Here is a 23728-nt window from a genome sequence, read left to right on the forward strand (position 1 = left end):
GATTGTGAGATAGAGAGATATCCATTGAGTGAGTAAAAAAAATCATTAGGGACATTAGCGACTAGCTCAGTGTTTTATTATTTTTCAGTTAAAGCCAAAAGTTATTACTTTATTGTTTTGAGTCTGGGTGGTGTTGGCCATTTTTTATTTCATTATTTTAGATTTGCAACCACCAATCTGAGGTAGACTGAAAGAGCAGGGAATAAAACACCAGTGAGCATTTTATTGGAAACTTTCTTCAGCCTGTTTCTTCTGCCAGCACTCCATCATCGTAATCGACTTCATTATCATTATTTCCCCCATCATCATCACCATTAAATGTAAGTCCAACTGGGCTTGGGTGGCACAGACATGACATTGAAATTGCTCCCCCCTCCCCAACCTATGCCACTGCTTTCAATGCAGCTACACTATTTTTCCATACCATAAAAATATGTATTTGCAGTATAATATTATAAGTGCTATTAGATATGGATGAATAATTTTCTTACCATAGCATTTCCATGAACTGCTTCACATACAGTACATAACTCAGATAAAGCATATGGAGAAGGCTGGATATTTATGTGACAAAATGCTTATGAATAACTGAAACCCAGACTAAACCATGCATTAGCCTATATAAATTGTTGTGATCATGGTAAATAAAATATTCCATACTACCACACAAATGGACTTAGTGGCAGCTTAATTTATTATTATGTGCTTCTTTCTTCAGCTACCGAGGTCGTGTCTGTAGTTTGCAAGATGTTAAATGTTTTTATCTACATGTATTTTGTTTCTTGCAGAGACTTAATACAACTTCTACCCTCTGTTTTAGGTTGAATAACTACTGATGTGATATTGTAGATTCAATACGGCAAGAAGTAGCACTGCAATATTCAGACCTGCAATTGCCACACAGCTTCTTGTGGTAGCAGCATTCAGACATTTTTTAAATAAGGAAACTAAACATTGTATTGATTGCAAATACACCTTTATGAAAAAGGTTAACATTCAAGAAAAAAAAACCTTTTGAATATAAATTGAGTATCTTGAATGTTACCTGTTGTGCAGTTTTTCACAAACTTTTGAACTACAGTTTTATGTCTTGGCACATAAAATAATGAGAAAATAAATCATACTGCTACACTTTATAGTCAGGGGATTACCTAAGTGATACACAGTTATGCATGCAGACCAACAACGCAAACAACTACATATCACATTGGGAGTTCATCAAGTAATTATGTACCAATCACTTTCTAAGCAATTAAATACAGAACACAAAGAATTCTGAAATGATTAGCTGGCAGAATGCAATACCCCCCCATGACTGAAGGTGTGCAAAAGCAACAGATTCATTTAGATTTATTTTTTATTTTTATGTAGTTTTTTTTTTTTAAGTTGTAAAGGTAAGCATGTGAGAAGATTCATTGGAAATTTGAGAGAGGGCAAGACAATGTGCTTCAAATTTCCTTTAACTGTGGAAAAATGTAAAATAAATAAAAGGACACATACCACTGTGGGAACACGTGAGAACCTGTGAAAGATAATGTGAGCCCCTGTTTATAGTGCTGTTAATGAATAAAATGTCTGAACCTTGCAACCTTTCAAATGTTAATAGTCTTTAAACATTTAGTGCCAATTTAGCCATTGCAGTTCAGAATAAATGGCTGGAATATAAAGAGAGACTGCGTCTTGGGAGGACGGTGTCTTAAATCTTACAGCTGTGTTCATGAGGTGACCTTTTTCTAGAAATATTCCATCCTGGAAGTATTTCCTAATTATGGAGAACATACCCAAGGCAAATGTAGTGTAATTAAATATAATTTATGTACTATAGCTGGTGGTCAAACTATTGGGCTGTCAGATCTGAATGAATAACAATGGAAGAATGATGTACCTCCTCAAAGAAAATACAGCGTAATTATGCTCTGGGAGATGATTAGGAGTGAACTAACAAACAATAGATGACTGAAGGCTCTGGTCATAAAATACATACCCAATCCAATCTAGAGCCATTGCCATTGTTAAAAGAACTGTGCTTACCCAATGTGAATCATGTTATACCTGACCTGACAAATTAAGCATTTGTGTATGTAGAGACTCCTTTTAAATACATACGAAATACTGTGCAAAGGTTTGAATGGAGAAACACCTCTTCTGTCATATATATATAGTCAATGAAATATTTTTAGGAAAATGTACTTAATGTTATTACCACATAAATAATCTGAACTGTATTATACATCTGCATATAACATAACATGTTTCATTGAGAAATATGTGTATTTCTCTGAAAGACTTCTTGGATAAATAAATCAGTAAATAAAATGTTTTAGTTCTAAATAAAATATAATCTTAATTTTACCAAAAAATAATTAAACAGATGTGTCCTAAAAATTGATCCTAAAAATCACCCAAACATCACTACACTACTTTAATTTATTTTTGTTGTTATTTTCTTTTCATATTTTCAAAAATATTTTGGTCAGATATGCTGTTCCAAGAGAACAGTACTGATTCTCCAACAATGCTAAAAGCGGTGTAGAAATGTAGAAAGCAACACTTGATCTTGGAATACACAGGATCATTCTGGCAAGCCTGCACATCCAGGGGAATTGTTTTTCATGTGTCCTCCAAAATTAGTGAATATCTGTCACCATCCACAAAACATGTGTGTGTGAAATAAGTCTTAACTTCACCTACCACACTTAATTCCCCTACATCTAAATCTTCTGACTCGCCAAAATCAAACTAAGGGTCTTTTCCCATTTTCTTAACTTTAGATTGTGTTGTATCAAATGTATTTTCCTAACCTTAATGTGGGTTTAGGTCTTTGAGCTCAGTTGCGGTACTTAAGTCATCCAAAAACATTTCAGCTGCATCTGACACATGCCTCCTGACATGAAAGTTTTATTTGTTTACTTGTTTTGTTTAATAAATATAAAGAATACAGTTATTACACGAAATGCAATCTAATATATATAGCACTGTGCAAAAGTTTTAGGCAGGTGTGAAAAAGCATATATATATTACATGTGTTATTTTACTTGACTGTACAGTTTATAATACAATGATATGATAAAGTGTATACAGTATGCTATACATTTTATTTAGTATCCACATAGTTTTGAGCACTATTGTACTACAGTAGCTTTGAACTTCATGTCCTGGCAAAAATATGCAAAAGAATGGGCAAACATAATATTGCAAAACTTCTTTTCCATCTCATCTGTAATTTAAATGAGCCTATCTCCCTTCTCTTAATTTTCCATTGTCTATACCTGCCATTGGGAGTGAGATGAAAGCGTTTGGAAATAGCTCCTGTTCAATTCCACGCCCCATAGCGATATGGAATCGCTTTGTAGTCAGATTTTGACCGTACCAGTTTAAATTATGGACTGAAAGAAATCCCTCTCCTCCTGTCTCAAATGACATTCAGCAATTGTTATTTTTATTCTCAAGTATTCCTCTTTCCCTTTTGCTCATTCTCTTTCTTTCTTTACCGATCTTAGGATGAACAAATATGCTAATGGTGTCAAGCAACATTTAAAAATACAGAGGCTCCAATACATATTTATGCACTACACAGATGCTTTGTATGCATACTGTTCCTCATTAAGAATCATCTAATTATTTCTGATAGTACGTTATTATTTGGAGTTTGCTTCCCCATTATATTTGTGTTGCTCCTCTTCACAGTGGAAAGAACAAATTTTTTAACATCGCTTTGGAGCCATTCCATAAAAAAAGTATTTTGTATTTTATTTTAATTAATCAATTGATCCATAGCACACTGGCTGACATTCAGTCAAGAGACAGGACAGGGCAAATATAGACACTTGTATGTAACTCACAGGCAGGGAAAGAGGGAATTAAAGCTTCAGTTATCCCACCAAATTGTCCATTCATATCACAACCTTACTGTTCATGATTTCTATTTGTACCGCTGGGGTACCACCTCAGTCACTAATGATAGCCACGTGATCTGTGCCCAATGCATGTCGGTGAGTCCTGATGTGTTTACAATGCCTGTAATGAGGCCACTGTTTTGAATCCTAGGCAGGGACCCCTGCCCATATCCTCAGGATCTCAACACAAATACGCATCCTCTTGGCGGGGCTATAGGATCTTCCTTCAAGCTGCCTTTTTCCATTTTCCCTCAGTCAAAGCTCATCCCCAGCCTTATATGACAGTGCTGGAGTTCCTTGTGTTTGATTAGGAGACATATTATGCTGAGTGCTTGGCATACATACCACAGTAGCTCACTGAAAGGAGGCAGTAGTTTGTAATGAGGCCACCGGTCTGAGTCCTAGGCAGGGGTCTGATCCGTGTCCTCCGCACTTAGGCTTCTATTAACATTCTGTAGGCTGCACTCATTGCATGCTGTATGATAGTTGGCAATAATGTGGTATGTGCATTGAATACAGAAGAGAATGTAGAATAAAAGCCATGTGATCATTAATTAAAATAAATCCAAACACCCTCTACCAAAGATCGTATTAACATTTTCACTTAAAATGCAATTTTGCATGGAACAAATTGTTATACACCCCCTTTTTTGTTTATATCAATCTCACACGCAAAAGGGATTTACCCTATCCTTCTGTGTATCTGAACTTTAAACAGCAATAATAAATATATACATATATAAATATATTTATAGAATTGCAGTACTGCTAGCCATCTATAATATATTTATTGAATATTTTTGTACCCTTTTCTCTATAACCGATAGCTGAAATTTAACATTTTATATAAAAAATGAATATTCCACATTTTATCCAGGGGACAACTGATTAAGAATCCATTTAAGCAGAATTCTATGCCTGAGGCATTTGATTTTTGTCAAATGTTATATGTAAGTTGTCCTGGACAAGGGCGTCTGCTAATACATAAATAATAATAATAATAATAATAATAATAATAATAATAATAATAATAATAATAATAATAATAATAATAGTAATATGGAATATTTTAAAGTGACATAAATATATGTAAATTATATATTTATGGTAGGGAAGATACAGGACTTTATCAAGGGTGTACATACTTTGTATACAATAATACATTATTTCTTACGGTGGCTCGTTGAGGACATGAAAAAAAAAAAAAGCCCCTCTGGTTATCTCGTGATCACGACATAACGAGTTGTTTTGTCGTGATCACGAGATAAATTACCTCGCGTTAACTCGTGATCACGACATAACGGGCCGTTATGTCGTGATCACGAGTTAACATTACCTCTCGCTATCAGAGAAGTCGGAAGTGATGTCATTTTCATGAGACAGTGCTGAGACTGGGGCGGTGCTGTGTCAACACATTCGGGTTTATTTTCAACAAGGCTAATGCAGACACATTGTTTTATGCCTTTCAATAATTGAAGTGATCCTAAAACTGTCCGATCCACAACTTCTTGGTTGATGTATAGGCTACCCACTGGACTGAAATTTGCATAATGCATGTAAGCTTCTGTGAAGTTTGCATATTCTCTCCGTATTCTGGTTTCCTCCCATTTCCACCCAGTGCAAAAACATGCGGTTCAGGTTAATTGGTCACTCAAAAGTGCCCGTTGTGAGTGTGTGCCCGCGGTGCCAGTAGGCGTTCGGCTGAGTGGTCTGGACCGCCGCGCACTGCTCTTAGAGCAAACTGAATGCACTGGCATTTGTTTTAGTTTTCTTGACACAACTCTTAAAAACTATCCAAACTACAATTATAATAATCATACACATGTTCATATTAGCATATTTTACATGTGTCTATTCGTAAATACACTCATTCTGCATAATGAACACATTACAAATGACAACCCCTCATAACAGCTTTAAACCCCCTTCATAGAAAGGTTATGTGTAGTGTAGTGGGCTGATTGCAGTGCTGGCGGGGTGAAGGTGCTCAATGAATGTGGTTCAAATGGTCTCATGAAAATGACATCACTTCCGACTTCTCTGATAGCGAGAGGTAATGTTAACTCGTGATCACGACATAACGGCCCATTATGTCTTGATCACGAGTTAACGCGAGGTAATTTATCTCGTGATCACGACAAAACAACTCATTATGTCGTGATCACGAGATAACCAGAAGGGCTTTTTTTTTTTTTTTCATGTCCTCAATGAGCCACCGTAATTTCTCATGGTAAAGTCTACAACAATATTTTTTAAATATATATTTTCTACAACTTATGTTTGTGTGTGTGCTGAAAAAGGTTTTTTCCAAGCATACTTTTGAGGTTTGCTATTATTTGTTAACAGAACTGTTTAAGTCTTTGTAGGAATATACACTGTCTGTGAAAATCAATAACCATTTTTCATTGCATTCAGCACCCTAAGTGTAAAGGTATAAATACTCCCCATATGGACCTGCTCAGTAATATCTATATAATAAGCAATATTACTAATACTTGCACCCAATACATTGAAGTTAACTGACAAATATAAATAAACTGAAAAAATCTGCAGGGGTTATTTACCAGCATTAAATAACCACACGCAGTCAAGAAATTATATGTCTAATTTGTATGATCATTGGGCAGAGTTTTGGTAAGAAAAAAAATCCAATGCTCACTAAAATCTGTTTTATTATGTGATATTATGTGATACAAGGTTATATCAAGGTTAATATTGACTAACTACATAATAAAAATCATGCAGAAACAAGTCTTTACATAGTTAGTACATGGTGTGTCTGTATCTGACTTCCATTGCAGAATTGAATTGTTCTTTATGGCTTTGAAAGAGATTTTTGCATTTGTCTTTCAAATAGTTTTCCATAGTTCTTTGGCACACACAACATTTAAGTGCATTTAAATCTGAAGGTTTCCTTAGTGCTCAGGTCGGGTAAGTGTGATGGCCTCAACACTTTAATCTTTAGAAATACTGTAATTGACTTGGTCTTGGCTCTTTCTGGAGCAGGAATTTTAGGCTACATCTGTTGAGGTAGTTGGTGTGTGATGAGCTTACAGAAGCATGCTGTACAATGATGGGACCACCATTAGGCTTGACAGCAGGTTTGATTAGCTTTTCACTGTAGGCCTTTTTGACTCCTTATCGGCTTCTGTTGTTGGAGACAATTGTACGTGTGACTCATCAGTCTATAGGATGACGACGGCTTTATGAGACTTTTCTGTGTAAATGTTGGCGTATGCCTTGCTCATTGTGAGATGGATGAGTTTGTTTCTCACAGGAACCTCACAACTTGAATATAAGATTACTATTTATATGTCAGCCACTTTGTGTGTGCCAGTGCTAACAGAGCAAAATTAATATATATATTATGTTTATTTGTGTATTATGTTATTTTCAAAGTGGGCATGAGAATGTGAATCTGGTGTGATCCTTATTTCACATGGTTATGCAGGATGTCTCCAACGGTACTGATGGTCTTTAGACAGCACCAATCAGTTCTTATCTTTATAACACGAGTCTGTTTAAGGGGTGGTGTTCCTCAGCGAAATAGCATGTCCTTATTACATCTGGCATATTTCACTCCTGATGTCCGGTACACAGCAACATGCCGCCTGTATCCAATCTATTTCTACGCTGCTTTGTCATGAGCCCTGGTTGGTCTTGTTCTCGTAACTTCCTCCATTTTACAATGAAAGGAGTGGGCTCTGATAAGCCCCAGTTCAATTTGTTCTGGCAATTATTACTGGGCTCCTACTGTGAAGGGAGCCATGCTTGCTGGTGCGGAATGCCACCCAGCCAAGCAGGGGCCAAACAAAAGGGACCCTGCCTTTCTGGGGACCTAGTCAGGCATGCAAGGACAGATTGGCTAGGGCACTAACCAGTCACATCCTCATTGAAACACAGGGATTGAAGGGGGAAGAATAAAAGGCTGCCAAATGAGAAAAAGATATTGAAAGGACAGGGGAAGAAAAAATATATTGAATTGATCGAGAGAGGAAAAAAACCCTTTTGACCATCTGCTACGACGGGTGATATATCCTTTATGTGGGTTTTAGTGTCTCGCAAACAGACTAAATTACTCTGTCAGAAAGATTAAGTAGCCTTAAAAAAACAAATGGTGTACAAAGAGACATTTTAAAGATTTAGCAACAACCAAAAAAGACAGGTTTGTGAAATGACAAACATGCACAAAGGGCAGCAGATTAAATGTTAAAGTGCAGATTAAACTATGTAAATACTCATCAGTAACAGACATTCACCTGATGCTCAGATAAAAACATATTTTGTCTCTTTTCATGTTCACTCAGTACCATTCAACCCAATTTTAAATATCATCTGCATCCTGATAGATGCATTTTTACAAATGTATCTGATCTCATATCTTTAACATGCACATAAATTACTTTTTACTGAGCAATGACACTGTAAACTGAAACAGTTGTAACCTAAAATTCAAACTTTACTTTATAATTGGCGATACACTATTGACAGGGCCCATATTTCTTTGTAGATGACTGCGTGTTGTTTCATTTGTATGCATGCAAGCACTGAGGTATGTATGCTAAATCTTTTTATAATCGGTGTTTGACTGCCAATGTATAATCTGTCTTGGAAATAAAAACACAAACACACACACACACTCACAAATCTGGTCTATCTGTGCATGTCAGATTAATTGTTTGGACGAAAACAACATCACAGTGACATAATTAATTTCCTTCACGTCAGCCTTAGACAACGTCATTTTTGGAATCTCGTACCAGATGAGAGAATGAATTCCTTTGCATTTGTATTGTAAGACAGTACAATATTATGTACTTTAAGCTTAATCTTTTATGCCCATAAATCCCTTTACTGAGCCAATAGTGTACTACAAATCTCATTAAAATTTATGAAGGAAGGGTGCAAGAGAAGATGATTTTTTTGTTTCTTCTTCACTGCTCAAGGAAATAACCGTTTCCCCCATAGGAGGCTTTATTCACTTGCAAATACCTAAACATGAAATGACTGGCTTTGTTCTAAAGGCCCGCCCATGAGCCTTGTGTCCTGTCACCGTCTTCCCAGTAACCGATTCTCTTTACCTTGTGTTACAGATTGCAGGATTATGTTAGAGCTCTGGGGTTGCTTTTTTATTGTACAAAGAAAAGGGCTTATTGCTGATTGGCTCTCAAGTATTTCTCTCTGAAAGGAGAATGAAACTTTTTTTGGATGATACTTGAGTAGAAGCATTGAAGGTGACATTTAGGAATCAATGTGAAGAGCAGAGTTGTAGCAGATTTGGGGGTTTTGAGGCAAACAACATATTTAGTGAGTAAAACTTGCATGGAAAAGAAAAAATAAGGTATGGTGCACATTTTTGTCAAACTTTTTCTAAAACCTAACAACTAAAATTCTTGAAAGTCGCTTTTTATTTTAGAACTGAATTGTGAACTTGGAGAAAATGCTAAAATGGGTTTCAATAAATGTTATATTTCACTTTGTAAACTTTTATCCCCCTAGGCTTCTTAAAATAAATTACAGCAATACTATAATCATTTATGCATGCATTTAGTCTCATATGGAATGATACAATTTGTATTTTTAGTACAGTAAATTAGTATGGTGTATATAGTGATATTTGAATTAAGATTAATATTGTTTTCCAAACAGTTTTAGACTCTTAAGATTTAAAAATAATCTGATAATCAGAGAACTTATTCCTGATTTTCAGCTATATCTTTTTTGTTCAGACATGCTGTATGATGTTTGTTAAAAGATTCTGAATAACACTTTGGAGTTAGTTTTGCTTGCTTTGTGTTTTTTTTTGTTTGTTTGTTTGTTTTTTAAAACAAGGAAGTTGATTTAGTCTATGCTTTTTTCAAAAAAAATATACATGGTTTTTCAAAACCATATTAACGTACTTGACAACATTTTTATGAACAGTATCTGTCTACGGGCATAAGATGTATTTAATCCTTGAACAAATCCCACTTTGTAAGCACATCTACGTCTCAGCTTCACCCAATCAAAAGGAAAGTAGAACAAATATGAATAAAAGAAGCATAAACAATTAGATGTCAGTATTCAATTTGTAGCCAACATGACACTGATTGCAAACTTACCGAATGACACTTACACACAATGACACCATCTCCATGCACCAGTGCTCGATATGAATGCAAGTTCGTTTGATTTAATTTCTTCATAAATGACAACGTTCTTTCATGTCAGCCTCCAAGTAATAAACAAATGATTAGAAAAGAATGCAAAATAGGTAAGACAAAATAATTTTATTTTCCATTTTTCCAGGGAAGGGCTTAATTTGGTGTGAGGAAAGAGCTGACTAAGCTTTTGAAGAGTGGCTAACAGCCCCTAATGCATACCTTAATTTATAAAGCAGGAGGAAAAATAAGTAAGTAGAGAGATACACTAATAATGAACTGCACATTATAATAAATCCCCACAAGAGAGAAGAGATTTAACAAAGATTCAAGGCCCACTGAGACTGGGGCATAGTGCAATTAAGGAAGGGAAAAGGCAGATTCAAAGCACAGTGGAGTCTATGCTCTGCACAAATTCTCTAAGGGGAAACTTAGATTACAGTGATTAATGCTTTTTTTCTTCCCCAAACTGCTGTATGATCTATAAAATAGAAACCCTCCTATCGCTACAGTGAGCTTTTGAACATTGGCAGTCTTGTTCAAGGCCCTAAACTGGGCCAATGAGAAGTATTGACACTGATAAAAGTAACAGACGATAATATCTTTGCCCCGTTTGCCTTTTTTAATTTCTACTTTAACAATGCACCCAATTGCCCAGGGTGGGTTTGTATCTTGCGGGTGGTAGAGGACACCAATCACTGTCAGATAACAGGGGTCTTCCCAGATTTCAGAAGAATTCAAAAGCGCCATTGGTAACTAATGACTGGAAAACCTTTGAGCAATGTTATGCAGAAGGGAAAGAAGGACAGAAACTTCAAGCCTAGGCAACGCAATTGGATTGCAAGAGTAAGTGCCACAAAGAAATTGATGAGAAAAGACTTCATCTTGTGGTTTCGGGGTCAAAGTTATGAACTGCTTCCATGGTGGTGATATTCTTTACCATGAGAAATCGATTGTGGTTAACAAATTAGGCATGACGTATAGTATAACTTCTGAACGTGAGAGCGTTCCTAAATGGCCTAGGCTTTCATTCTAGTTCACTTCTTTTTAAACGACCCTCTAAGTGAAAGTCTTTGGGGTAACTGTGTAACAAGAACGACAGCATGGTGGTAGTGAAATCAGATCTTTAGAAAACAAGTACAGCTGGGTGAAAAGACAGAGAAAGGAACATGCCTATTTTTGCATAACAAATGCTGGGATGTCTCAATGCCTGCAACACAGCAGCACTGGGCTGTTAAAAATATATTTATAATTTAGTAAAGTTTTTTTTTTCTTAAAGAAAACTGAAAACAGTGTCAAACAATTCAACATAGTTTAAGATATAACTGTATTCTAAAACGTCACTGTTATCTAATAATATGTTTTTGAATTTGGTTAAAATATTAATGATTTATAGAACAACTTATATTCTCTACAAATTGAAGCAAATATCTACAGGCTTCAAAAAGGACTTGCACAATACAAACTGACTGAGTTAGACAATTGAACATCTTCCAATTCTTGAGCACCACCTGCCACAATCAGCATGAAGGCAGTCATACTGTCAAAGTTAATCCACATAAAACATGCAGAAATCCCACACTTGAGGCCTATAAAGGCAAATCATATTTCGAGCAAAAATCATTACCTCTTGCACTATTTAGGCTGCATGCCCAACGCCAATGGTGAGCACACAGACAGCTTTTTTTGTGAAAAGCAGCACAGTTAGGTACTATGTCACTTCATTAAATACAACAAAATAGAAAAAAAGATGAACGGGCGCAATCTATGAGCCTAACTGGGGTCACTAGCTAATTTGACTTCATTATCACAATGAATCACTTGAATGTGGTGAAAGGACTGCCAGCGAGGGTCAGCACTCCTCTGCTCTGTCATGCCATTCACAGTGCAGAGGGCAAAAGGAGGACATTCTGTCTTGTGGGGCACATAACAATGTGGCTATAGCCACCAGTGCTTCGAGACGTTTTGTCCTGATGAAATAATGATTAACTGACTTGAAATGCAGTGAACGTCAAGCAGATTGCAACTGGGGGGTTCTTCATATCGACATGCAAGTGTCTTTTTCCCCTTCCACTTACCTGTTTGTTTCTCAGTAATGTTATCAAATGTTTCATTTCATTTTTTCTTTTTCTCACTGATTTTTTGTTTCCCTTTTTATAAAAATAAATGTTTGAAAACAGCAAGCAAGTTGAAAGTGTATTTTAAATGTAAGGAGACCCTTAACCAATGAAACAAGATAAACAGATGTATGATAGACACTGATATCTTCTACATAAAAAGTCCCAGATCTTTGCCATCTCTCAAGGCACCATTTTGGAGCTGTGGTTAGGGCTATAACCAGAGGGTTGTAATCTTACTGTGTTTGAGTTGCTGTCAGCCCTACCTTGATTGGTTCAATAAAATGTACTTTTTGAGTAATATGATCAGACGTCTTGTTTTGGACCACAAGAACAGATGTCACTGGTGTCATATTTGACACAAACTGAAAACTTCCTAGAAGGTTTTTTAAAGTTACACAATGCTATCACTTTCACCAGTAAGGTGGTATCAAGGGGGAAACTTGTAGAAACCTGTTTGTAATTTAGTTCAGTAGTGTGCTGAAGTCCTAGAACACAGTGCTGTGCTGTATGTGCTGTAAAACAAAGCTGTGAATGTGCATCCCTTGTATAATCTTGCCAATGTTAAGTGCTAAAATGACACTAGAGCCAAAGAACATGAATGAATATTGATTTTACCATTTACTGGTTTTTGTATTTTAGAGAGAGAGTGAGAGAGAGAAAAAAGTGATTGCTAAAAACTGTTAGTGCAACACAATGTCAATGAAAATCTATGATATGGCATTATGATGGTGCTAGACTGATACAACAAGTACATCAATGCTGGCACCCCATAGTTGACAACAATATCACAATGTATAGTGGTGGTAATAGTGCCTTAAAAAAACAAAAAATAATAATTGAACATGAAATCTAATGTAGCCCATTAGTATCCAATTACCCAAACTGGCTTGTCCAATATAGTTCATGTAAAGAAGAGTTAATGATATATAAATATGGCAAAAACCTTGGAAAAGGTACATTGTATGTGACCAAGCAGTTCTAATAGCATAAGACCATGAAAACAATCCAAAAAAGGTATAATGATATCTACATCAGAATGCTATGTTTGCATTATTATTATATAAAACATTGACTTCCCTTAACACATTTGTTTGTTTGTTTGTGTCATTTCAGGACAACAACAGACTGCAGATGAACTGAAGTGATCAAAACTTTAGCAGATGAGATCACTGAAAAATAAAGTTGCCTTTGATTCTGCAGATATTCTCCAAAAACTGTACTTCTAACCCGCAATAAAACCTGGGACACTTATTCTGGGTGTTCACTTTTCATAATGGGAGACTTCAATTTACTGAGGAGAGGCCAGTGTTTGTGCTTGGTAGTTCTGCTACACCTCTTGCACAGCCAAGGTCAAGAATTTCAGGAAAACCCCAGTGCAGGAAAGGAACAGACGTCACAGAAGACATCCACTCAAACAGAGAGGACAGAGCAGCACAATCGGGTAAAAAGAGGATGGGTCTGGAACCAGTTCTTTGTGCTGGAAGAGTACACGGGAATGGAGCCTTTGTATGTTGGCAAGGTAAGAAATGTATTCACTGAGGTTCAAAGATCGCTCAAATTTAAAAGTAGGAATGTTTAGCCCCTGCACAGGGTTTCTGATATGTTCCCCTTTGGATTGAAATAAATGATGATAGCTGCTACTATTCAGTCATGCCACTCAAATATGAGCACCTGGTGTGTGATTCTGTTTATAGCACAGAAGCTGCTGACCACACAGCAATGCAACGCTAAAGAGCAGGTGGTGTAACCTGGTGTCACAGAATAAGTCAAAACACGACGACCTGCTATGTGCAACGGGTGCTCATTACCCCTGCTTCTACCCCATATGCTGAACATCGAGTACGGAGGCAGCAGGTCCCATATTTTAAGCCCTTGTCACTTGTTCGGGTTGCAGACCCCTGTATTACAACATGGAGCAGATGCTCTGACCATAAGGAAAGCACTCTGGTGCACTGCCTAATTAAAGACTGTGATGTTTCTACTTTAACCCATTGATTTATATTTTCCAGTAGTTTGGTTAAACATTATCTTGTTTTTGCATGCTTTAAATATGCAATCAAATAACTATGAGAGATTAGTTTAAAAATGACTTGAGGGTTTTGTATCGGACAGCTAACATCTTCCCAAATGTCTGTTCACCATTCTACTGGTGTGATGACATGGCCTATGCTTTTAATTATCCATAACAGGAAGAACATATACAAGGGTCCCATGATCTATACAGAGTCACAGTTAAAGAAAATATGCAACATAGGAACTGTAAACTACCCTACGGCTTTATGAATGTGTTGGGCATTATATTTGGGAGGCAGATAGATGCTATATGAACCTGCTCTGATCAAACAGGAGGTCATTAGCGTAGAAGCATCTTCAGACACTGATTAACTTTTGTTGGCAGATGTGATTGAAGAGAACTTGGGAAATGTCAAATTTCACCTTCATTGTTTTGAGTCCCCATAACTTCCAAATGTTGCAAAGACATACCAAATTGATTTTTAAATGCATTTTAATGCACGATGGGGAATGAAGTGTTATTCAACAAATAGGGTAGTACAATACAATACATATTTTTTCTTGTTCATTACATGCAACATCAAGATATTATAACTAGCATTTTTTATGCTACAGTTTTAACAAAAGACAGGGGCAATTATCACAATACCAACTCAGAATGTCCCTTTAGTGTTTCTCTCTATAACAAATATGCTCCTCTGCACGATCACCAAGTGGATTGTGCCCGAGGGGATTATATCTTCCATGAACTCCAGTGTTGAGCAGCTTTTTGTAATTTCTTTAACTGAATTTCTAAATTGGTGAAGTTCAAAATTAAAAGTTGCAATGCACTTTGAGTCAAATATGTTTTCAATGGCACTGGAGTGAGCCAATGCAGTGGAAAAGCAAGTATCAAAAACTATAGGTTGCAAAAATGATGATCCTAATATCTGATAATCGTTTTTCTGATAAGTCTGATAATTATTTCACCAAAGCTTTTCCTTCAGTTGAATATAATAGCAGGGAAAGAATCTCCTCACCTTTCCATTGCCTCTGGAGTGGATGAAATACTGAAGTTCAAGGACATTTGCAGCACCCACACACTTTGGAAGGGTGTACAATTCTAATGTAATCAGTGTGGTTCCTGTCTCTGCTACATATAAAATTCATTTCATTTATGATGTAACATTAGCAATTGGTATTTTCCCACCAACACCCACTGAACATATAAGATGTAACTTTTCCTTCAAGCAATACCATACCAGTAAGACCTCTGACTATGTGTAAATTGTGTGCTATATCTCACAGATCTACCTTACATTTTCAAAGCAATCAAAGAGTACCTTCACCCTGGAATGCATGTTATTTTTATACCTCTCTATATACCTTTTTAAGTTATAATATCATGATTAATTTTAATTTCAGCTGCATACTTAGACTATTAAGATATTTATACATTGTTTCAAGTACTTTATTAAAAAATGATAGAATGTTGGTTCTTGCTTAAAGTTTACATATATAATGTATAACCAAGACCCCAAATCAATCATGACATTGCAGTGGTAAAATCCATAAGGAAACATTACTGAAGCTTTAAGAAAGCTTAACAAGAACCTAATTAAAGAAACCACTGAAAATAACGAGAACATCAAAAATGCAAAACAACAAATATGAAAATCAAATAATTGCCCTGAAGAATGATGATGCACAGCAATCAAAAGATGAAACCTATAAATGACAGCATTAAAGAAAGTCTCAAGTGAAATGCCAGATGTGATTGCAGAATAAGTAGGCTATGCCATAAAGATGAAAAATGGAAAAACACTTGGAGATGATGGAATCACAATGGAGTAACTAAAAGAATCTGGAGAAGAAATGGAGAAGATTCTTGCAAAACATTTCACAACCTGGTCAATTAATGCAAAATGATACAGAAACTGCAAAGACCCAAAGAAGCATGGAAAGATGTATGCTTGGAACAACAAGAAGAGACAAACAAATACATTAATGGCTCCGGTAACAAAAATGTGACATAACTAAAAGAATGAAAATGTTAAAATGGCAATGGGCCGGACACATTGCAATTAGGACAGATCAAAGATGGACAAAGGAAGCTCTAGAATACTAAGAGATTAAAAAAAGACCTAGAAGATGACCACATAAAAGGTGGGAAGATTAATTAATAATCTTTGTATGGCATGGAATAGAGAAGCTAAAGATTGTAGCAGGTGGAAGCATCTTGGAGAGGAATTCATCCAGCAGTGAATCGATATAGGCTGATGATATATAGATAGATAAATCAATATAGATATTTAATATATAATAAATATTATAGTACAATTGAATATATATCTGGGTTAAAGTGGAAAAAAAGTTGACTTTAGTTTCTAATATAAAGGACCAAAGAACAAGCAATGCACATAAGTATACATTTGATCAATTTAATGTTATTTACCACTGAAGTGGTTTCCTATCTGAAAAATATCAGATATACCTACATTTGTATAATAATAGGGGGGTTATATTATTGTATTGGTTCCATGATTCAAGGGTACAATTCAGAAAAGAAGAATTCAACAACAATACACTCTAATGACTGCTCCATTACAGGAGGTCTTTGAGGAAAAAACCTTAAATATATAAATATACACATTTCTGTGTTTACTTAATACTTTACAAAACCGAGGAAGAAATTGTTTACCTTCCAAAAAGGTTAGAGACATCAAAAGAAGGCAATGTATTGTGACAACACAATTAACTGCAAATCTGTATTTCTTTGTGTGAAAGTAGCAATGTTCATAGGTATTCTTAAAACACTATAGCGTATTCCAATAGTCCAACTTCAAAGAGAATTCCTGTTACACTAAGTTAATGGCAAATTACATTTTTACTAAATTAATGAATGCAGTTGATATAATTGTATATCACAACCTTTTCTGAAAAGAAAACTGCAGACTTGTCCTCCCATAGAGGGTAAAAAAAACATAGCATTCCATACTTCAGGGATTCTCATAAGAAGCTGAAAGGCGCTAGGAAACTGATAGGTATGCCATCATCACCCTGATCTGGCCAGACAGATGGTTTACCTACAGTAAGCTTTTAAAGTACTGGAGGCGTATTTTCAAAGCCTTTTCCAAAGGGGCAATCATTAAGTGATGGTAAATTCACAGAACTTCAGCTTTGAGACCCAAAAAAAACATTATTTTACTGTGAGGTATTGAAGTAACATTGTGAATATCCTGCACAATTAGGCCCAGGCTACATAGCAATATGACCCTTTATAGCTACCCAAACAGTCCAATTCCAAAAGCAGAGTCAAATTCCATAAGCAAGACGTTCATCACCAGGTCCACTCAAGTTCAAAGTATCCTCTTTTTCTCTTTGGACCGGATTAAATCAAAACATTGACCTACCTGATAATAGAAAACTACAGAACTGTGCTCAGTTGTGACTTCATTTTTAGTAAGATGCCACTTTCTTCTAATCATAAATGTACTACTTGATGTACCACTATGATGTACAGATTTGTAATTTGCTATCAGCATGTGGGTCAAAGTTTTGATTTAATCCGGCCCTTAGTGTGTTTTCTCCTTGTCACCTTCTAGCTCCTACTCCCCACAAACAAATGGGAGTCCTGCTGGTCAGGTGCTCTGCCCTCCCAGGGTGTGGATGTGTGTCTGGGGAAAAGGGTTGAAAGTTGTGGACCAATCTCATTGGTTTGGGATACTGCCAGGTGATAACAAAAGAAAAGAGCCTTTAGAAAGGCTATGAAATGAAAAATGCAGCTAAGCCCGGCTTTGAGACCTTACGGACTCTTTTCTTGACTCTTACTGACTCTTTTTACTATCAGCACTTTCTTGGTGGGGGGAAATTTGAAATTGATGGGCAATTTGATATCTACTAAAACAGAAGATCTGTTAATCATTTTCTAGAAAATTGTATAAAGTAGATTGCAAAACAGCTATGTTTGTATGTTTACTGTAGTGACTGACAACTGCAAGGTGACTACATAATTCCTATCAAGCACTGAGGATGACAGTCCAGTTAAAAGCCTTAAGATAGGAAACTAATTCAGCAGGCTTTTATTTCACACTCTGTAGAGAGACAATGACTGGAGGATATGTCTATATTTGAGAAGAAGGCAGATTAAGGTATGAAGATGGAAAAGGAGGCACATATTTATTTAGTGAATAGTTTTAGGAAATTACCAGTTCTTACAGCAGTCACAAATGCATCAAGATCTATTTTGGAGCACATACATTAAGCCATTGAATCAGCCAGCTAGCAGCAATCAAATGGGCACTGATTGGCATAATAACCCCTTTTTTCATTCATTATTACTGGTCAGGAGGTATGTTAAGGAATGGCTGTAGCAAAGGAAAATTAAATTGCATTTAAATTCCAGATGCTATTTGTACTGATAACTAGGATTTTAGTTCTTATGTTAAAGGCTAAAACTTGTCAATACATTCACCTCATACCTTTTCCTATGACATGGGTGAACCTGATATATCAGTGTATATATCTAACAAAGTAACATAAAGCAGGACTATGTGTCCTTTAAAAAGGATGCATACACCATGTTTATATGATTGTACGGTAAAAGAATATAGAGAAGGGAAAAATCATATCCTCACTAAGTGTTGTTTGTTTTTTCCTATCAGCTTCATTCAGACATGGACAGAGGTGATGGCTCAATAAGGTACATTCTGTCAGGAGAGGGAGCTGGAACAATGTTCACAATTGATGACAATACCGGGGACATCCATGCTATTCAAAGGCTGGATCGGGAGGAGAAAGCACAATACATTCTCCGCGCTCAGGCTCTGCATCGGCAGACAGGCAAGCCCTTGGAACCAGAATCTGAGTTCATTGTGAAAATCCAGGACATTAATGACAATGAACCGAAGTTCCTAGATGGCCCGTACAAGGCCAGTGTCCCGGAGATGTCTGTGATAGGTAAACACGAGCCTCTGTTATAATGCATTTGGTGAAGGGACCACAATGGTTTACAGCACTTTCAGAAAAACAGAAAAGATCCACAAACATTATTAATAAATTATAAAGAGAAAATATTAATGAAAATTGCTCATACATTACAGTAATTGCATCAAATTCCAGATTAATGAATCAATGCATACCACAGCAGTGGTAGTACTAATAGCATTAGCATTTAATATAATTTAATTTCATGTATTTTTTCCTGTAGGGACATCTGTCATGCAGCTGACAGCGACAGACGCAGATGACCCCACCTATGGAAACAGTGCAAGGGTTGTGTACAGTATCCTGCAGGGACAGCCTTACTTCTCTGTGGAGCCTCGGACAGGTATGAAATGAAGCCTGAAATGGGCTGAACACTAAAACACTGTTATCATGCATGCATTAATAAACCGATAATATACTGATATTGATATAATATTTGTCAGATGTCAGTAGCTGAAATCTCAACTACTAAGTCAGGACAACATCGTTTTCTAGTGTATTCTACCTAGAAGTAATAAATTTGCTGTGTGTGTGTGTGTGTGTGTGTCTGATGTTGAAAACACATATCCACAGCCTTCACCATTTTGTTTCTTTTGTATGTCAATAACCCTAAAATCAAAAACTGAGAGAAAAACAGAAATACAGCTTGTTACAGTTGTGTATTTTGGATAGAATTTGTTCCTTTGATCTTTAGTGAAAAACATTTGTTTAAATACATCACCAGATACACCTGAGAAATGCTGATCATATTTTAAGTAAATAATTAGTTTATTTTAAGAATTAAGTAGTGGACTAGTTCTAGGCTGTTGACAGGAAAGTGCAGTGTTGTCACGTGCTTGATTTCAGTACAGCAGATGGTGCCATCTTGTGTCCATTATCATGCACTGCAAAAATGAGTACACAAAACTATAAAACTATATAATGCACATTGTTTTAAAGCTTTAATCAATCAAGGGAATTCAATGATAATGATATATAATATACAATGCTATAGATATATACACATATAAATATGCAGAGATATTGAGTTATGATCTTTAAAAAATAATTAACTTACAGCACATACGAATACTGAATACTGAGGCTTAATACTGCATAAATAATGACACCAAAGCTCAATAGTGGTCTGCAGTCTACCCAGCATAAATTGGATGTGGCTGGTTCCCCTGTTATCTTATTTATTAAGTGACATTTCACGATTGAACTGCGGTGAACTTGCAGGCATCATCCGAGTGTCTCTACCCAACATGGACAGAGAAGCCAAGGAGAATTACGAAGTGATTATTCAAGCCAAAGACATGGGGGGGCAGCTGGGTGGCCTAGCTGGTACTACCACCGTAAACATCACCCTCAGCGATGTCAATGACAATCCTCCCAAATTTGCTCAGAGTAAGTGCTTTCTGAACTGTACTGTCTACTTTATCATGTTATAAGTGTGTAGCAGATATTCAGTACACATTTGAATCTCAGTCGCTATAATTTCACAAAAATGGCATTTAAACTGATATATATGCTTAATTTCTGTATATTTGTATGTACACATGCATTCTTTCATTCCTTAAGTATTGTTATTCAATAGTGTATTCTTCATCTTCATCTTAGTTCATCTTTATTATCAATTTTACATGTTTACTTCTTCAGTCATGTTAAGTTTCTTAAATTATTAACCTAATGAAAACCCTGTCTTTGTCTCTTTAGAACAAACAGTGGTACTTTTAACATCCAACCTAAAATACTGTGATTAAAACAGTCGATTTGTTTAACAGCATGTCTCCTCTTGCCGGCAGAGCTATATCAAATGAGTGTGCCAGAGTCGGCCCCTGTGGGATCGGTAGTGGGTCGCGTTCGGGCTAAGGACCTGGATGAAGGAATCAACGCTGAAATGCGATACACCATTATTGATGGCGATGGGAGGGACACCTTTGACATCAGTACAGACACTACGAACCAGTTTGGCATTATCACCATTAAAAAGGTAAGATATACACGTTGAGAAACAAATGGAAAGAATACTGGTTGTATTGTTGTTTTTTTGATAACACTTTACAATGATGGGCTGCAATTTTTAATAGATTAATGTAGGAATCCCACAGGAATAACATATGAATGCCTCATGCACTTCCACCGAGTTCTGATGTTAATCACTTATACATGTATGTAACCCCAAACCTAGTCTGAACCCCTATCCTCTACCCTCACCTTGTTACACATTGCTTTTTATTCCTGTGCTATGCATGCATCAATTCATTAGAGCCCATTATTCTAAAGTGTGACCCTTTATGTGACCTTCATATATAATTATGTGCTGAGTGTACATTTACTTGATATGCAATCCCTTTTGTTTATGCCTGCATAAAACCTTCTGAGATTTTAATATTTAAAAAAATAAGGGCCTGATTTTTGCACAGAAATTTGGGCAAATCTAGTGAATTTACTACAAAGTGGGCTGTAGTCTACCCTGAAATGTTGAACGACATGATAAAAAGCATCTTGATTGAATTCAACAGTGAAAGTCATTGCCCTGGAGTAATATAACTTATAATACAGAGCTTCACTATTTTCAGGCAGCAAATGAGGCAGAGAAAGATTAAAAAAAATAAAAAAGTTACTCAAAGATGTTCTTGAGGAGAAACCGCTAAATAATGTCTTATATCATTGCATAGTTACATTAGAGTTTCCAAGTTTATACTGTAGCTTTTAATGATATACACCATATCGCTGTACGGTTAATTAGGCTTATTAACTCTTGGTAGTGGGGTTTATTGGCTATAATGAGTTAACAGCAAAATAATGTAGGAGTTGTTTTTTCAAAAACTGCTTTGACAGTTAGTACAGACACTTTTCTTGTGAGTTAACGATGCCTGCCTTGTTGTTATCAGGTCAAAGAAAAGCGAACTTGGTTGAATAACCTGGTTTCATGTACTGCTTGGTACTTTGAAGAATGAATCTGAAAGCAGATTTTTAACTAGTCTCTCAGGAAGCTTCACTAAATTGACAGCTATTGTTTTCACCCAGCTACCAGCTGGGACTCTATTCTCCTCCAAAATTAAATATTAGAGAAGCCTTCTTCAGGTGGCCTATTAGTAAGTCATAATAAATGCATGCCATATGAAAGATGTGTGTTGCAAAGATATGGGTTGTCTATAGGACCAAATCAAATTAACACAGATGCAAGAAACTTAAAATAAGTGGGCAAATTAGCATATATGAATGACTTTGATCTTTATGAAACAATCAGATACATTTTGCCTTGTAATGTATATTTCATGATTTGATATGAAATATTAATGCCTGGAGTCTGCTGTTTTCTGAGCAGTTTGCTTACTGATACTGAGCATTGCATACAGAGTCCACGAAATGGTATTAATACCACATAGTTACACCTCTGTCCTGGAGGGCCCCGAAACATAAGGTCGGATAGGTAGCTTCAATCCACATCTGAAGATCATATTAACTTCACTTCTAATTTAAGCCAGAACTATGTTCAGTTGTGCAATTGCTACCGAGTAATTCTACAGCACCAGAGCTGGTGAACTCTGCCTATAAGCTGCTCTTAAATGACTCACTGGACAAATTACAAAGAAACCTGGATCAGAGATTTTCTGCTATCAAAACATTACATCTTGGCTCGTCTCCAGCAGGTGCACAAAAGCAGTGTTTGGATATACTTTGCCCCTAGCCCTGTGCCCTCTATCTGTGTTGTAATTATAACAGCCGTTTGAATCAAAAGCAGTACATTTCATGAGGTTTGTCTCCTCAAATTTCAGAAATAAAAGTTAACAAAAACTGCATATTGAAAGTCAAAGAGCAAAGTTTTACATTAAATGCAAGAAACCTTCACCAGCATACAAGACACACTGTGAATAATGTTTCAGCTCCTTTGTGTTGGAGAGCAGCTCTTGTATCCTGTGCGGTTGGGTCCTCAGATACTCACTGACATGCCTTCATATGTGTTACAGAAGCTGGATTTCGAAACAAAGTGGAGTTACACCCTAAAAGTGGAGGGGGCCAACACTCACCTGGACCCCCGGTTCCTGAGCAGAGGCCCTTTCAGCGATGTGACCATCATTCACATCAGTGTAGAGGATGTGGACGAGCCACCCCAGTTTGACTCACGCTTTTATTTTGTGGAAGTGCCTGAAGACATAGAAATAGGCACCGTCTTTCAGTCCGTCTCTGCCAAGGACCCCGATGTGGCCAACAACTCTATCAGGTAACCAAAACAGTGGGAGTGGTAGCTTTCTAAAACAGGTGCTGTGTCTGTGAATTATCGTCTTTGCTACCTAGATCTGGTTTAGTGAAAATTAATGTGTATAGTTTCAGTGTGTCAGTTTTGTTTTTATATAAAAAAAAGTTATGTGCATATGAGATTTGTTTGGTTCACATGCTATTATCCCAATATATATTTGTAGTTCAGGTATGAATATACTGATTGGAGTCACTGTACAGAGGCAACAATTACAGGACAGAAACCATGAACATACTGTCACCATGGGCACACAGGGATATAGTATTAATAAGAATTTGTAATGTTTTATGCCTTGAACTGCACTGTATTTTTGCACTTTGTATTGTGCTTATATTTTATAAGTTG

The 23728-nt window shown here is 36.3% G+C and overlaps 1 protein-coding gene across 2 annotated transcripts in view; it reads left to right on the top strand.

The window, feature by feature from the left end:
* Nucleotides 1-23728, top strand: part of LOC136768241 (cadherin-20) — a 55296-nt gene that overhangs the window by 23875 nt on the left and 7693 nt on the right. Inside the window, exons 1-7 of one of the 2 annotated variants that reach the window (XM_066722346.1) lie at nt 9000-9237; nt 13270-13675; nt 18813-19107; nt 19358-19477; nt 20356-20523; nt 20922-21109; nt 23094-23347. In XM_066722346.1, the coding sequence (XP_066578443.1) occupies nt 13430-13675; nt 18813-19107; nt 19358-19477; nt 20356-20523; nt 20922-21109; nt 23094-23347 (1271 nt within the window). In that variant the 5' untranslated portion in view covers nt 9000-9237; nt 13270-13429. Of the gene's footprint in view, nt 1-8999; nt 9238-13269; nt 13676-18812; nt 19108-19357; nt 19478-20355; nt 20524-20921; nt 21110-23093; nt 23348-23728 lie in introns of those variants that run through there. The other variant, XM_066722338.1, reaches the window with a different exon arrangement.

Source organism: Amia ocellicauda, chromosome 2, assembly GCF_036373705.1.
Source record: "Amia ocellicauda isolate fAmiCal2 chromosome 2, fAmiCal2.hap1, whole genome shotgun sequence".
NCBI lineage: Eukaryota > Metazoa > Chordata > Actinopteri > Amiiformes > Amiidae > Amia > Amia ocellicauda.